Source organism: Asterias amurensis, chromosome 22 (assembly GCF_032118995.1).
Source record: "Asterias amurensis chromosome 22, ASM3211899v1".
NCBI lineage: Eukaryota > Metazoa > Echinodermata > Asteroidea > Forcipulatida > Asteriidae > Asterias > Asterias amurensis.
Window position 1 is genome coordinate 2,838,555 of NC_092669.1, and position 17,882 is coordinate 2,856,436.

The following is a 17,882-nucleotide window of genomic DNA, read 5'->3' on the forward strand; positions in this document are numbered from 1 at the left end:
CTTTAGTCGCGTTTTAGGCGCATGCCCTCTATATACCGAACAGTGATGGCAACTTTCAATGCATGTTGTTTCAATCTACCGCGATAATTCGGTATATTATTATTCGATAATTGATACGCTTTCATTGTGTCAATCTCATCTTTAAAAATTGTAGTTTTTTTTTTGTTTTTTGTTTTTTTTTAAATAGGTTTTTTGTTTTTAGTGCGGCGCTACGTTCTGCAACAGCTCGGTGTTCCCTTAAGCAGACCTGGAGCAGCGTGCGGAGAGCGTCACTGCCGTCCGGAGATAGAGAGGGCGCCAGGTAAAGCAATCAAACCGTAGATGTAATGAGAGTTGAGCACCCCGCCTTTTTTTTTAGGGTGGGGCGTCAGGGGATCAGTGCCTGGTCTATACGCCTGTGAGTCTTTGAAGACTTTTGTATCGATTCTCAAGGAGAGAGAACACTTCGTCCAGTTGTATACTGCATGCCACTAAAATACTTCTAAGAAAAAGTGTTCGTACGGCTGCGCTGCCACGGCTAAAAAAAAAAACGACACCCGACAGCAGCTGGAGCTGTTGCGAAAACGCATCGGCGCATTTTCACGAATCATCAACGGTTTCGAGCACAACAATTATTTGCTAAGCACATAAAACGTCCGAAGTCCATAGAATTACATGTGACTAGTGCCCCACCCATTTTTGCCTAGAGAAATCTGCTAAGCAAATAATGAAATTGGGCCCATAATTATGTCTCAGTGGCAGACTTGAATAAAACATGCATACTTTTCGCCAACAATCCCTTTAAATACTGGCGAGGTGGACGTTAATTTATCAACATCATTAAACCGACAGTGAAATAATATTGAACATTTTACTTTTTCTCTCACACTGTGGGACATAGTCTTGGTTCGAGACCCTTATGTTTCTCGCGAGTACCAGGCTATCAACTTGAGAACCGCAGGACAGCGGTGAGAGCGCGCCCTCTTGTGATAGCACCACGGAGAGATATAAATGACGGGAGAGTCTTGAACCAAGCCTACGTACGTGTGAGCTGGAGACCGTGAGGTAGGCGGTCACATCGTCTACAAAATAAATAAAAAATACTCGATCCCATGATAGACATTTTGGAACAGCTGTTAAAAAACGATTGCATTCGTGTCGTCGGTATTGGACTTTGACGCTGCTTTAAAAAAAAACACGTCGATGGATGGATGGAGGAAAAACATACTTTCAGTTTTAGGTCACTGAGAGAAATAATAAATTACGGCACAGACGTATCTGATGTGGGAATTACTAAGAGTGTACAATATTGTACTATAAAGAGACAGTTACGCAACTAGTTAAATGCAGTGATTTCAGATTCGTGTACGAAACACATGCAACCCGGATATTTTACGGGATTTTTTTCAAGCGCTCGTGTTGTGTTGATGTGTTTAATTCACATATTGATCATTTTCAATTGAAAGGCCACATGACCAGTCGCCTCGGTGTAGTGGCTCGTCCACATCATCGGTTGATATTTTTGTTCCACGTTGACACAAATAATTTCTGTATACCCGACTTGAAATGAGAAACAGGCGAGTGTTTTTGGACTGAAAGCGCTCGTGTTCCGGGAAAGGTGGCGAAAAATGGCATCGGATGCTACCGGGGAAAGTGTTCAAACCACGGCGTGTGACGCTACGGATAAGGTAGGGTTTGTCTTTCTTCTCTTTCGACGAGTTTTTTTCCCCAAAAAGGGGCGAGGAGTTCAACACTCTTTCTCAAATGTGTTCCATAAATTTAGTGATGGCAAAAGTTCATGATTTGTTTTATTGTTTTTGTTTATTGCTCTATTGTACGCCCTAATAACTATTATTTTCGTTTAGTTAACTTTGATATAATTATAATTCTGCTGGTAGGTTACGTAACTGTAATAATATACCCCCCATTGGGCCCGTAATAACCCCACCCACTGCAAAGATACCGGTCTACAGGGAAAACAACATTTTCAATAACCATTGTATGGATAGTTCCCTCTCAGGAATTTGTATGCCACAAATAATTATACATTAACTTTCCGTTTTTCAGTTACAGTTAATAAACAAAGTGGACACTATTGGTAAACGCTCAAAATAATTATTGACATAAAAACGTACTTGGTTTAGAAGCAATGGGGAGAGGTTGGTAGTATAAAACAGGCGAGAAACGGCTCCCTCTGAAGTAACGTAGTTTTCGATAAAGAAGTCTTTTTCCACGAATTTGATTTCGATACCTCAGCTTTAGAACTTGAGGGCTCGAAATCAAGCATCTGAATGCACACAACTTCGTGTGACAAGGGTGTTTTTTTCTTTCATTGTTATCTCGCAACTTCGACGACCAATTGAGCTCAAATTTTCCCCAGGTTTGTTATTTTATGCATAATGTTGAGATACACCGAGTGCGAAGACTGGTCTTTGCCAATTACCATGTAGTGTCCATTGTCTTTAATGTGTTTTTTGCAATGATTTTCCCCATACGACAATAATCAACATGTCGTCACAGTTTTCACGAAGGGACAATATTGTAAAAAATCAATAAAAACTCACTTTGATTTTTTTTGGTGGTTTCGAATTAGTTTAACGGTATCTAACATTTCTCTAATTTATAGACCTAAAAGTCGTCTAGTTTCTTAGATATGCTAAGATGGTGAAGGACAAAAACCTCAAGATCCTTGATTTGCGTTTTCACGAACAGTTTCCTTTCTGTGCGTTAAAGACACGGCTGGCACAGCGCCAAAAAACAGTGCTCCGGTTTATACCTGTTACCTACATTGTTTAACGCGCGCGCGCCCCAAACGGGCACAAAATGGCCACAACTTGTTTTTTCGTTTTCACGAACAGCCACTTTGTGTATTGCTCTAACGCATGGAAATGTCCCCTTGCATAGCAAAAAAGTAGGAGATCCGGCTTTTGCGTTTTCACGAACAGCAACACGACGCGCTGCACACAGACCACATTTTTTACAGTTTTCACGAAGAGGCACTTTTGTTAATTGAATAATTACTCATTAATTAAACCATTATAAACAAAATTGGAAACAGATTTGTATGATTTAGGATCTCTACTTTCCTGATATGTAAAAAAATTTCAAAGATTTAACATCGAAAAGTCTACGAACCAGTGATTTCAAAATTAGCTTAACTTCAAACGCGATGTTCTCCAAACATACATTTTGGGCTGCAGGGGACAAATTGTCCCTTCGTGAAAACGGTGACGATGTGTTTTATATGGTGGACGACCCACCATTCAACAATGCACTGCAAATTTTCGGCAAAATAAAAACATGTCTGGTCACTGCACTGGGGCATGGAATAGCAGCTCCCTCACAACATATAGAAAACAATAACAAAAATGAAAAGAAGAAAATCATGTCTTGCTGATTCATTTATTAAAAATAAATTGTAGGTAGTGTTTTTCAAATGTTTTTATGAATAGGTTTGACAACCCCTTGGTAAAAGCACAAAGCATCACGTGCCCACAGTGAAAATAGGCGAGGTGCCCCCGGCAAAAGCACTTTCGGAGAGTAACAGCGCGTCCCACGATAGCCACTTCTGTGGCTCCATTCTCGTCCCATATAATGCGTAAAATAATCCTCACTGCCTTTTCTTGGTCCCCTTTTCTGATTACCGGCTACCGTCGATTTTCGCTCTGACACACAAAAATGTATTGATAAGTCAGGGTACACGACGTACTTTCTTTCGATGAGTATGTGTTAGGCATATCGAGCCTTGGGGCGGGACGCATGTGAATCTAAATTTAGGACCTCCAATTTTGATTGAATCAGTGCGTGGAAAACTTGTTATCGACACATTTTTGTTTTTCTCACGAGAAAATATATAGGTAACTTTGCAACCTGCTCACTAACCAAGATGACTTATTGGTAAAAAATGGTTAATGGCCTGACGTCTTGACCTAGTATTATTAATACTAAACCATGCAGAGTCTTTCCCGAACTAGGCTAAATCTTCCCAAATGGATTTAACCTCAGATGACTGTGTACATATTATTTTGAGAAATTACAACATCAAACACAGTAAACGAATTCAAGTCATTTTACGAGGCCAAAGTCCGCACTTTCCGACAGCCTGCAAGTTTCTTTTTTATAGCCTACTCCTCAACGTTCGTTTTTTTTTAAGTTTCTTTTTTACAATGTTTTATACTATCAACAGCTGTCCATTGCTCACTAACAAGTACGTTTTATGCCAACAATTAATTGGAGTAATTACTATTGTGTATACAGTGCGGAGTGCCTTCAGCTTTCAGAATATTGAGTTATTTTATCCTTACTAAATCCTGTACACATTTAAAAATTACATGCATTGTTGACACAGTTCAAGTGTAACTTAAATAATACCATTTGGAGATTCGGAAACAGCAGGTTATAATCTAGGCGCATCCTACTTATGTATTTATTTATTTATTTATTTATTTATTTATTTATGTGTTCGTTTCTTACGAAACGTAGTGTGAAAATAGGTCTCCGCAAAATGCAAACTCAAGTCAACATTGTGTTGCGCACACTACCGTCACACATAAAGTTGTTTAAATTGCGAATTGCGGGTTGCAGAACCTATGGTTGTTTAAATTGCAAATTGCAGATGATATTTGCCCTAGCCAAACATTGTCAGACAAAATAGCTTTATAATGACATTTCCCTTTGAGCTGGTCACGAATGTTATATGCCCCAAATTCAGCTTCAAAACAAAAACACAATTCTTTTTTTGTCGGAAGTGCGTTTTGTTATTCTACACCGAATTATATGGGTATGTATTCCTTGAAGCAGCATTCAGAGCATCAGACTAAAAATTAGTTAAAGGAACACGTTGCCTTGGATCGGTCGAGTTGGTCTTTCAAAAGCGTTTGTAACCGTTTGTTATAAAACAATTATGGTTAGAAAGATGTTGTAAAAGTAGAATACAATGATCCACACACATTGCCTCGAAATTGCGTGGTTTTCCTTTTAATTTGCGAACTAACACGGTCGGCCATTTATGGGAGTCAAATATTTGACTCCCATAAATGGCCGACCGTGTTTGTCGACGAGGTAAGAGGAAAACCACACAATTTCGAGTGATACTTGTGTGGATCATTATATTCTACTTTTAAAACATCTTTCTAACAATATGCAATTTATAACAAACGGTTACATACGCTTTTTAAAGACCAACTCGACCGATCCAAGGCAACGTGTTCCTTTAATATATTTGATGATAAACGCATGCAGTGCAATTGTGTTAGTGGTTACCGCGTTGATAAATTATCTATTGATAGTATTGATAGTTATAACATTATTTCTATATAAGCATAAATACAGGTTTGCATTATATCAATATGGTGACCTTCGTGCATCAGTATGTTATATATATTAATTTTACATCCGCAATTAGTAAAACACATTAACGGAGCTGGAACACACGCAGAGGCTCGTACATATCACATTATTTATACCTAATATAGGTTTTATTATATAGATTGTTATATTTATTCAAATCAAATACTACATTTACGTTCATATGTACTTATTTTACAAATCTGTCATGCAGATTAAATTTTAAACTTTATTATTAAAATGGGATTTGTAGTTATGTGAGAACACTGAATGAGTAGTGTAAACGTGGGTTCGACAAAATATATAACAGGCATAATAAGTTGTTGTCTCTGTAATTTTCTGCAGTTGCAGCCTTATTCGATTTCAAGTATTTGCTTCTGCAGTCCCTCAATGCCACCTTGAGGTGGAGGTGGAATTGAGGGACTGCACATTCGTTTAGACCTCAGGGGCCTATTAACCATCCAACTACGCATTTCTAGCCATGTGAAATCGGCATTCAATTTAGCAGAACCACACAACCACCACGAGGCTGTAAATCATTAGGACGACCATAATATTTGATTTATGTTGTCTCGTTTCACCCTCTTCAAATTGTGACATTAAAGGCAGTGGACACTATTGGTAATTACTCAAAATAATTATTATCATAAACCCTCACTTGGTGACGAGTAATGGGGAGAGGTTGATGGTATAAAACATTATGAGAAACGGCTCCCTCTGAAGTGCCACAGTTTTCGAGAAAGAAGTAATTTTCCACGAATTTGATTTCGAGACCTCAAGTTTAGAACTTGAGGTCTCGAAATCAAATCTAAACGCACACAACTTCGTGTGACAAGGGTATTTTTTCTTTCATTATTATCTCGCAAGTTCGATGACCGATTGAGCTTAAATTTTCACAGGTTTGTTATTTTATGCATATGTTGAGATACACCAACCGTGAAGGCTAGTCTTTGACAATTACCAATAGTGTCCACTGCCTTTAGTTTTGAATGTTCATTTATTATTAGCATATCCCAAGTATAGGAAAAATGATCATAGGACAGTCACGACTCACAACTGAAAATCACCAAAGCGAAGCTAAATCACATAACAGTGATACAATCACGCCTAGCCTGAGGCAAAACGGGCAACTTGGAGGCAACTGCGGTGATGCACATGCCTACAGGTCCACTTTGGCAGCACATGAGTAATTCTCCAAACATGGTCTTTTCACGTCCCTAAGAAAAATGTGGGAACAAAATAATGTGACTGCCCTTTCTTCTTGAAAATTAATTTTGACTGCATACAACTGGTTGCATGTAAGTTGCTTCGTGCGGAATGGCCTTAGAATGCACTTATCACATCAGGGAACTATTCCCAGACCACTTGGGGGCAACCAACTGCAGTGCGTGCTTCAAAGGACCACTTTGGTAGCACTTGGGTATTTTTTTCTTCAAGCAATGTCCATGACCCCCAAAGAAAAATGTGTGAACACTGAAATGTAACTGCCCTTTCTTCTTTGGCGATTGACTGCAACTGATTGCGTGTAAATCTCGTCGTGTGACATGCCCTTAGTAGCACACCAGCTGGGCCCAATTTCATAGCGCTGCTTAGCGGCCGATTTTGTGCTTACTGTGCAATTTCTATTTCATAGCGCTGCTAACCTTCCGCCGGTGCTTATCCCACGAAAATAAATGACGTCACAATGCAAATCCACGGTAAACACGCAATATGGCCCCCATTTTTTCTGCTTACCTGTGAAATACGCTAAGGCTTAAGCAATTTGTTCTGCTACAGTAAGCACGCAAATTTGCTTACCGTTAAGCAGCGCTATGAAATTGGGCCCAGGTAACTTTTTACAAGCAACTTGGAGGCAACCAACTGCAGTGCATACTACGCAGGATCACTTTAGTAGCACATGAGTAATTTTGTCAAACAATATCTTACGACCGGCGTCGCATGCAATAATGTCCTCTATGCAATGCTACCCGGAGGACATTATTGCATATGCAATATGCAAAACCGCGGACGCTGCTGCTGTGTTCGGCCAGACACATTTGCATATGCAGTTGTGTCAGCCCCGTGCAAAACCGTCCTTGCAGTAAATTAAACGCCCTTGGTCGACGGAACACGTTTGCCATTTTGTTTACAAGCTAAGTGCATGTCAACGGCATGGGAAATGTTCGACCGTTGTACATGTACATGTCATGTACATGTCCACCGGACGGTTTTTGCGTACCCCCGGACTCGATTGCATATGCAAAAGTGTCCGGAGCGGACAGTGTTGCATGGCGGACACAACTTTGCATCTGACACCGGCTCCAAGAAAATTAATTATGAACATAATGTGAACAAGAGAACACAGCACGTACAACATGAGAAATTGCTTGCCCATGCCTGAACTGCATTTTGGAGTTTCACAATAATCTAACAAAAAAACACGTATATTTTAGGCCTGCAACGTTCATTTAATCACCATGAATGATATGGTCGATAGCAAACTGGTTTACCCGTTACACAGCTGCAGCGCATCTGTAGATGTGACGTCACCAAGTGTGATTGTTGTACCAAGCTGTTCTAACACAGAGGATTTGGATTGCATTGAGTGCATCATAATAATGGAGTGTACGTAATGAAATATATGCGCATTCAAAGCGATGAAAGGGTTCATTTATATAGTCTGATGAATAAATCCTTTATCTTACAGACATTGGACACTATTGGTAATTGTCAAAGACTAGTCTTCACAGTTGGTGTATCTCAACATTATGCATAAAATAACAAACCTGTGAACATTTTAACTCGATTGGTCGTCGGAGTTGTGAGATAATAGCGAAAGAAAAAACATTTGTCACACGAAGTTGTGTGCTTTCAGATGCTTGTTTTCGAGACCTCAAATCCAAAATTTGAGGTCTCGAAATAAAATTCGTGGAAAATGACCTCTTCCTTGAAAACTACGTTACTTCAGAGGGAGCCATTTATCACAATGTTATACTATCAACAGCTCCCCATTTCTCGTTACCGAGAAAGGTTTATGCTAATAATTATTTTGGGTAATTACCAATAGTGTCCACTGCCTTAAAAAAAAAACAGCGACATGGTTTTACAACTAATATTTGGATAGACATGCCATGGATCATGTAGATGAGTAAATACTCCAACAATAAGTTACAATAAATAATAACATTTTATTTCAGTGAGAAGCACGCAGCTGTTGATATTTTCAACTGCCACCCCTGAGAAAGGATTCCCTTCGAAGCATTAGTGGGTGCGTTCGTTTAGCTTCCCTGGGTCGACCCCGGTGTGTGGCGGTTTTTTTTTCCAGGACAAACGTGGGTGTAATTATCTGCACACGTTCATCCTGGGAAAAACCAAGGGAAGCTAAACAAACGAACCCAATTAGGTTTGAATAAAAAAAAAATAAAAACAGACAAATCGTTACTCAGATTTCGTCGGTTCGATGTTTGCGAATGCGAGTGCTCTGTGAAATTTGGGCAAGTTTAAAACTTTTAAAACTATAAGCTGGTTTGGTTCTCGCATGAGCAAAAACCGGCTCTGCTCAGTGCCACGCACTCACAAAACAGAATTCTAACATGATGTCACTGCAAACCTCACTTTCTGAGTTCCCCTGATTCTACCACTAAACAAAAAGCTAGGTAAGAGCCGACTCTAAAACACAGGCAAAAAAGAACGTCGCGGGCAGGGTTCGAACCTACGCGGGGAAACCCCATTGGATTTCAAGTCCAACGCCTTAACCACTCGGCCACCGCGACTTATGAATATCAAATAAGCCTCTAAGTAGAGAAACTTGAAGAACCTTTGTGAATTTAGCTTATCACAAACAAACAAAATTGTGCATGGTCTAAATCTGAGGTCTCGAAATCAAATTCGTGGAAAGTAATTGTTTTTCTCGAAAACTTTAGTTTTATGGCACTTCAGAGGGAACCGTTTCTCACGATGTTTTATACCCACAACCTCTCCCCATTACTCGTCACCACTAAAGGTTTTATGCTAATACAATAAATATTTTGAGTAATTACCAACAGTGTCCACTGCCTTTAATCACATGAGGACTATAAACCAAAAGTTTGGCTGTATTTAAATACTTTGTATCTTTAACTAATAAGACACTTTACCGGCTGTTTCATAGTTTGGAAACTCGGTCTGAAGTGCACATATGCAGGATGAAGAACACTAACTATAAATGCAACAAAAGAACGTCGCGGGCAGGGTTCGAACCTACGCGGGGAATCCCCATTGGATTTCAAGTCCAACGCCTTAACCACTCGGCCACCGCGACTTGTGAACAATTTTGCAAGGCCACTGTAAACCAGCTTGAAGAATTTAATTAATTCGAATTCCTCATCGTTTTATTAAAAATTGTGGTGTATAGCTACATAAATAGATGGTTATTTTATTTAAATGCTCTGGACACATTTTGGGTATTTGCAAAGACCAGAATTCCCGTCATGAAAGCCGCAAGATAAGAATTTAAAAAAAAAATTTTTTGGTGTGCGCCTTTAGATGCATGTGATCGTTAATAAGTAAGTTTTTTATACCAACAATTATTTTGAGTAATTACTAATAATAATGTCTAGTGCCTGCAGTCAAGGAGGCGGGAAACATTCTAGCCATCCCTTCTGAAAAAATCGCTTTGGATATGAAAACAAAAATCAAATCAAAGTCTTCGTCCCCAACAAAGCGCCAGCTACAAGAGGGATGATGTTTCAACTTGACGTGCCAACAACACGATGTTCGCTTGCGTTTTGTCAATACGCATTGTTGAAATTAAAAATGTAACACTTCACTTGAAATTAGAGCTGCGCTAAAATGAGGTCGAATTTCGGGTGATAATGGGACAAGTTGCCTTGGATCGGGCAAGTTGGTCTATGAAAAGCACATGTAACACCGTTTGTTATCAAATGCACACCCGTCGTGGTTTTTTTTTTTTATATAATTAGATTTTCTTGTCTTAGTTTCCAGATGTCATGTATTTTGTGGAGTGTAGTGTTTTTGTACTGTTTTCTGGTAGATACCAACTGTATGTAAGTTTTGTAAACTTGATGAATTAAAGCCCGAAATGAATTTCTCTTCGTGGATAATGAAGTGAATTGAATTTGAATTTGATGCGGTTAGAAAGATTGTTTTAAAAGTAGAATATACTGATCAACATAATGTCTTGAAATTGCGAGGTTTTCCTTTTACTCTGCGAACTAACACGGTCGACCATTTTGTGGAATCTAAAATTTGAAAAGCTGAAATTGCAGCACATTAAAAATGCGCTAAATTTATGGACATTTTCGAAACCGCGGGTTTTGGCCGAGTCTCTACCATGCGCAAGTTCACTTATTGGGCTTAACGATACGGTGTGTTAAAGAGCAAGTTGCAGAGCCCCCTAGCCTATGAGCCATAGTTTAGAAAGCTCACACTAGATAAGGTATTTCATGTCACACGACCGCTTAAAGCTAGAGTCAATATGGTTAGAAACACGAACCGATGTCAATATTGCACCTTTGTATCTCATCAGTTGCCATGGTAACTCATGACGCACAAAAAAGTGACTGTTATAAATAAATGAAAAGATAATTTTACACTTTATGCGTACACTTCGTTGCTGTCAGTGTTTGAAAAACGAATAAAAGAAAATTTCCATTCATACAGGAAAATGGAGTAATTCACAAGAAACCAGATTCGGAGAAGGAGGTGTCAAAGGAAAAAGATGGAGAGAAAGGTGAAACAGAAGGTAAATGTAAAATAAGAATCTGTCTGTGGTTTAAAGGCAGTGGATACTATTGGTAATTACTCAAAATAATTGTTATCATAAAACCTTACTTGGTAACGAGTAATGGGGAGAGGTTGATGGTATAAAACATTGCGAGAAACTGCTCCCTCTGAAGTGGAGTAGTTTTCGAGAAAGAAGTTATTTTCCACGAATTTGATTTCGAGACCTCAAGTTTAGAATTTGAGGTCTCGAATCAACCATCTAAACGAACACAACTTCGTGAGACAAGGGTGTTTTTTCTTTCATATTTATCTCGCAACTCCGATAACCAATCGAGCTCAAATTTTCACAGGTTTGTTATTTTTATGCATATGTTGAGATACAGCAAGTGAGAAGACTGGTCTTTGACATTTATCAATAGTGTCCACTGGCTTTAAAGGATTTGGGTACCTTTTCAAAATGTCCATAGATTTACATTAAACTAATAGGGTTTGAAGATAATGATAGTGGAAAGCTTCCCTTCAAATATTACTTACTGAGGTGCTGTAGTTTTTGAGAAATGAGTAAAACAATGTCATGAAGTTTTTAAATGATTAAGATAATTTTCGCCTCATGAGACGAAAATTATTTTCATGACATTGTTTTACTCATTTCCCAAAAACTACAGCACCTCAGCACGCAATATTTTCAGGAAAGTTTTCTACTATCATTAATTTCAAACTGTGTATAAGTTTAGTGTAAATCTGTGGACAGTGTTTTTTTTTGTCCTAGAAAAGTTACATAGACCCTTTAAAGGGGCTTTTGGAATTACCAAAACAGGCCTGACTCACAGTGACTACACGAGTGCGCCATGAGAAGTGTTACTGCAGTAACTTTTCTCAGGTTCAAATTTTGGGGCATAAAAACGTATAATTACAACCACATTACTTCGAGGTGAAATTTTTCTCGAAAGCTGCTGTACCGGCTTCTAACCAACCGTTTTTATTACCATAAATTTTTAAGAGTGATTACCTTATACATTCCCTTTAAGTTGTTAATGGAGTTTAAGCCTACCCAGTGATGTATGCTCGACTGATGGTGGAGACAATTTTGAGACACAAGATTGGGAAAGAGATACGGAAGGGTGGAGAAACTCGTGTTCAAACGAGCTTTCCATTGACACCAAATTTGTAGAACTGTGAAAGGAAAAATGCGAAGCCCACCGAACTCCCTTCTGTATAGAAGTTGTCAATGGAGTTTACTCAGTGATGTATGCGTGATTGATAGAGACAACTTACTTAGAGACACGATTAGGAAAGATACGGCATGGTGGAGAAACCCGTGTTCAAACGAGCTTTCCATTGATACCAATTAATTTGTAGAACTGTGAAAGGAAAAATGCGAAAACTCATCAAAGTCCCTACTAAAGTTGTTAATGGAGTTTACTCAGTGATGTATGCGTGACTGATTGATGGTAGAGACCATTTGTGAGACACGATTAGGAAAGATACGGCTTGCGGGAAACTCGTGTTCAAACGAGCTTTCCATTTATATCAAACTTGTAGAACTGTGATAGGAAAAATGCGAAAACCCACCGATCTCCCGACTAAAGTTGTTAATGGAGTTTATTCAATGATGTGCGTAATTTGATACACAAGATTAGGAAAGATACGGTAGAAGAAGAACAAATAATATTTGAAGAACAAATAATGATTACGTTTTTGATGGAGAGAAACTGGAGAGATGTGTGACAAATCGACAGTCCACTGATAAGAAACAACAAAGGTGATTTGGAAATGATGACGATGAGGTCGATGCAAACAAGATGGAAATAATATACAACGAGAGGTTTTATTACCCAACATTTGATTTGAGGATCATCAAGTAAAAAAAGTACAAGTGAACTTTACTACTGTGAATGGTAGAGATAATGTTGACAATAAATAAAGAAGGTGAAATATAAAAAAGGGAGGTTACAGAGCGCCGGCCTCGGGTGCGTTCGTTTAGCTCCCCTGGGTCGACCCCGGTGTGTGGCGGGTTTTTTTTCCCCAAGGACGAACGTGGGTAATTATCTGCACACGTTCATCCTGGAAAAAAAAAAAAAAAAAAAAAAAAAAAAACGCCACACACCGGGGTCGACCCTCAAAATAATTTTATAATAGACATTGAGAGCTGGTCAAAAGACCAGTATTCCCAATTGGTGTATCCCAACATAGGCATAACATAACAAATCTGTAAAAATTTGAACTAAATTGGTCATCGAAGTTGCAAGAGGACAATGAAAGAAAAAACAACCTTGTTGCGTTACTTTTGGGTGATTTCAGATGCATAATAAAAGGCTTCAGCTGAAGTATTTTACTATTCGAGTGAGAAATTACCTCTTTCTCAAAAACCACGTTTCTTCAGAGGGAGCCGTCTATCACAATGTTTTAACAACTCTCCATTACTAAGTTAAAATTAAGTTTTTATGCTAAACAGGTTCATATTTAACTGTATTTTTTTTAGATTTGGTTATTTTTCAAATTTACAGCTTAAAATTGTCATTATGGTCTGTAAATTGCTCTCGAAACAGGATTTTAAAGCAACAAATTTTTGTTTTACCATTTTTTCCTCCAAATCGTGAAAAATATGCTGTAGATTTTACGACTCAATCTAATTTTGCTATGCTAACTTTTTTCAAAATGGATAAATCACACGTATTTATTGCATTATATCACACTCGTTGTCGTGTTTTAGTTTCAAGGGATACAACAATCTATCCCTTCCTTTTTTTCGGTTGTTTTTTAGCAGCAAAGGATAAACAAATCTATCCCTTCCACTTTTCAGCTTGACTTGAGCACCAAAGGATAAACAAATATTTCCCCTCCTCTTTTTGGCTAAGTTTGTGCTCCCGATATTGACGTTGTTCTCCCAAAGGTATTTTATGGAGAAAAACAGTATAGTTTTAACATTTTTTATTTAATTGTGAACCTGTTTATATTTGGTTATTTGTCAAGTATCTTAAAATATTCATTATGGTCTGAGAATTGCTCTCGAAACAGGATTTTAAAGCAATAAGTTTTTGTTTTACCATGTTGTCCTCCAAATCGTGAAAAACATGATGTAGATTTTACGAATCAATCTAATTTTGCTATGCTAACGTTTTAACCCTTTAGTCCCTGCACCGCCCGAGTTTGCTGAAATCCAATTTCTCAAGATTCTTGCAGTAAATTACTGGAATCGTAGTTCAAATTTTAAAAGATAGCCATGGCTTAATGTGTATGCACAATTTTTAACCCTTTCGGTAATAGTACAAGTTTTCATGGGAACAATAAATGCCTCACGTTAAACGGCTATGGTAATTTTTATGGCGAATATTTTTGTGCACGGATAAAATGAACACAATAGCTTTTCAAGGCTTTTGTCTGGCTGGCTCAATTCTCATACTGATTAAATGCGAAGGCGTTAATTTTCGACAATATCATCATAAATGATGAATAGTTTCCTGTTTACTAATGAGCGTTTTATTTTTCGTAAGAGCTAAATTATTTCATCATCATTAGCTTCGACAAGTCAACTGTGAAGGGAGAATTAATAACGATCTATAACAACTAGATATATAACAAATGCGTAGACCTACTAATGACTATCGAGTTTTCTTTTGATGTACCTTTTTTTCTCTACAAACACAAGCTAGCGAGGTTTCCTCGTACCGCATACAGTGTATCGCTATATGCGGCTGAGCGGTACAGTGGCTAAATGGTTAAAAATAGATAAATTCCACTTATTTGTTACAATATATCGCACATTTTGCCGTGTTTGAGTTTCAAGGTATAAATAAATCTACCCCTCCTACTTTTTGGTTGGTTTTGAGCAGCAAAGGATAAACAAATTTATCCCTTCCACTTTTCAGCTTGATTTGAGCACCAAAGGATAAACAAATCTAACCCTCCTTTTTCTTGCTAAGTTTGTGCACCCGATACTGAGTTTGTTCTCCCAAAAATATTTTATGCAGAAAAACAGCATAATTTCAACACTATTAAAACATCTTTGAGAAAATTTGCTATATATTACTGAAAAGGGCAAAAAATTAAAAATCATAGTTAATTGTGAACCTGTTGCTAACATATTATTTGAGATAATTACCAATAGTGTCCAGTGCATGTAAACGATATGCAGCAAGATCACTTGTCGTTTTCGTTCAATTCAGCAGAGCAATTACAGCAGGCGATTGAAGCCATTCAGATCAAGGGGATTCAAGACAGCCTTAGAGACTTATCTTTTTTAATGAATAATTTTCAGCTCATTTCCATTTTGGATTACCGTTCAGTCTCCATTGCTCATTACCAAGTTAAAGGGAGGGCACAGGGGTGGATTTCACAAAAGTAGTCCTAACTTAGGACTAGTCCTAGGCAATGCCAAGAGATAGGACCAGTCCTAAGTTAGGATGAGTTACTGGTCCTAACTTAGGACCAGTCCTATCTCTCAGCATTGCCTAGGACTAGTCCTAAGTTAGGACTACGTTTGTGAAATCCACCCCAGGTTTTGTAATTGTCAAAGACCAGTCTTCTCACTTGGTGTATCCCATCATAACCATAAAACAACAAGCCTGTGAAGATTTGGGCTCAATTGGTCATCAAAGTTGCGAGAAAATGATGAAAGAAAAAACACCCTTATGGGACGAATTTGTGTGCTTTCAGATAAGAATAAACGACTTTTAGCTAGAAGTCTTTTATTATGTTAGTGAGAAATTAGCTCTTTCTCAAAAACTACGTTACTTCAGAGGGAGTCGTTTCCCACAATGTTTTATATTATCAACAGCTCTCCAATGCTAGTTACCAAGTCAGTTTTTAAGTTAATATTTGTATTGAGTAATTACCAAACGTGTACCTTCCTTCAAATAAAAAGAGAACTGTATTTTGAACTTGTGGAAATTATCATGAAAAGAGGTTGAAGGAGGTTGTGGGGACAAAGGGAGAAAAGTAGACGGGATGTTAAAACCCTTTCATCCCTACACAGCTGGGTTTGCTGACAAATGCCGAGTGCGTTTTGGCGACCCGAACACAGAAACTTTTGGTCATCGGTTGAGCGTTTTCGCGTGTTCGGTTGAGGCGCAGTGACGATGCTGTTCAGACCAACCGGTAACCGACATGTGGACTCGGTTGGGCTTGATTGGGGGTCCACAAAACACACTCTATAATATAGGTGTGCGGTTTTCAAAAATCATGTAGTAAATTACTAGAATTGTGGTTCACATTCCTTTAAAGATACCAATTGCTTATTATATCATATTTCACAATTATCACCGTGTTCGATAGTGTCATAGATTGATGTTGAAAAAAAAAGTGACAAATCCATAGAGATGAATATCACTGTAATTTGAAAAAGGTCAAACGCTGCTTTGGTTTTTCATCTTCGTTGCACAGGTCTGGTAATGGACTCTTTGAGGTCTCCAAGGCAAACCCGTGTGCGTCGCATCTCACTGGAGCTCAGACTATCTGCAAGCTCCAGTGTAGAAAACTTCAAAAAGGCTGGCAAGGGACTCTCGTCCGGGCTTCATAACGTCGCCAACAAGCTACCCGTGCCAAGATCACTCCAACGGCGCAGCCGAAGTTACGAAAATCTAGAGGAGAACAGTCTCCTCCATCCGGACACCCCAAAGAAAGCAGACGGAGGCGATGGGGATATAAGAAAGAGCAAATCTACGGAGAATTTAAAGAAGATTAAAGACGAGAAGGAGGATGGGAGTCGTGGGGATAAGCGATTCTTGCGGAGAAAGTGGGAGGCTAGGAAGAACAGACAGCAACAAGAGAACAAATCCGACTGCGAGAAAGCGGAGAAGACTAGTGCCGAGGATACTGTCAGTGATGACGCGCATGCACCAGAAGACGATGGGTTGGCTGTAGACTCCATTCCAATCGTTTTTGAGCCTCTTACACTAGGACAGCGCCCTCTGACGCCCACTGTCACCATTTGCCTTACGGATGATGAAAATAGAAACACTAACCCATTTCTAGATTGAGAAATGATAAGATGGACTGATCAGGGCCCAATTTCATAGAGCTGCTTAAGCAGAAAACATGTGCTTTGGAAGTTTTAATGCTTAAATACTTTAAGAAATTAGGCCATTTTATAGATCTGTTAAGCAAAACGAATACTGCTTTGCTAAGCCAAAAATGAGTTGGGCACCAGCTGAAACATTGTTCACTTTATTGAATTTTGGTTGGTAACAAGCTTTGTATGTGCTAAGCAAGATTTTATGGTTACGTTCTTTAAGAAATTGGGCACAGGGCCTGATTTCATAGAGCTGCTAAGCAAAAAAAAATGAGTTGGGCACCTGTTGCAACAAGGTTAACTTTAATGAATTTTGGTTGGTACACGTTTGATTGTCAAATACCAATTTTCTCACTTGGTGTATCCCACAAACCAGTATGTGAAAGTTTGGACTTAATTGGTCATCAAACTTGCAAGAGAAAAACACCCTTGTTGCGTTACTATGTGTGCTTTCAGCTGCATATTAAAAGGCTTCAATTTCTCGCTGAAGTGTTGAACTTTTCAGAGATGTTTTGTGCAATAGCAGTATCCTTTTTTCAAACTGTTGTTTTATGCCTGCAGAGAAATGACATTTTATTAGTTATATTTGAAAATAAAAATTCTTCTATTGGTGCTGGTAAAGTCTTCTATAAAAATTGTTATTATAAATCTACATGAACTTGTTACTAATTTAATATTGTTTTTCGCATAACCTTTATTGTAAGTTGTCAGGTACCCTGTACATACGTTGATGACAATAGCAGTTAATCTCATTTCCTATAGAGGAACCAGACTATCTTTTCCATCTAGCAAAGGTTTGGGGTTATTTTGTTGATTTGAAAAATGTTGTCACACCTTGAACAAA

General features: G+C 38.4%; 1 protein-coding gene and 2 non-coding genes across 3 annotated transcripts; 1 reads left to right on the plus strand and 2 right to left on the minus strand.

The window, feature by feature from the left end:
- The first annotated feature begins 1,170 nt into the window (after positions 1 to 1,170).
- On the plus strand, positions 1,171 to 17,741 carry LOC139953968 (uncharacterized). Its single transcript, XM_071953585.1, has 3 exons — positions 1,171 to 1,667; positions 10,966 to 11,047; positions 16,411 to 17,741. The coding sequence occupies exons 1-3, from the start codon at positions 1,608 to 1,610 to the stop codon at positions 17,004 to 17,006; spliced, it is 738 nt and encodes a 245-aa protein (XP_071809686.1). The 5' UTR covers positions 1,171 to 1,607; the 3' UTR covers positions 17,007 to 17,741.
- Trnas-uga (transfer RNA serine (anticodon UGA)) lies at positions 8,996 to 9,077 on the minus strand. Its single transcript has one exon. It is a non-coding gene; the product is annotated as a tRNA-Ser (tRNA).
- On the minus strand, positions 9,523 to 9,604 carry Trnas-uga (transfer RNA serine (anticodon UGA)). Its single transcript has one exon. It is a non-coding gene; the product is annotated as a tRNA-Ser (tRNA).
- Positions 17,742 to 17,882: the final 141 nt, after the last annotated feature.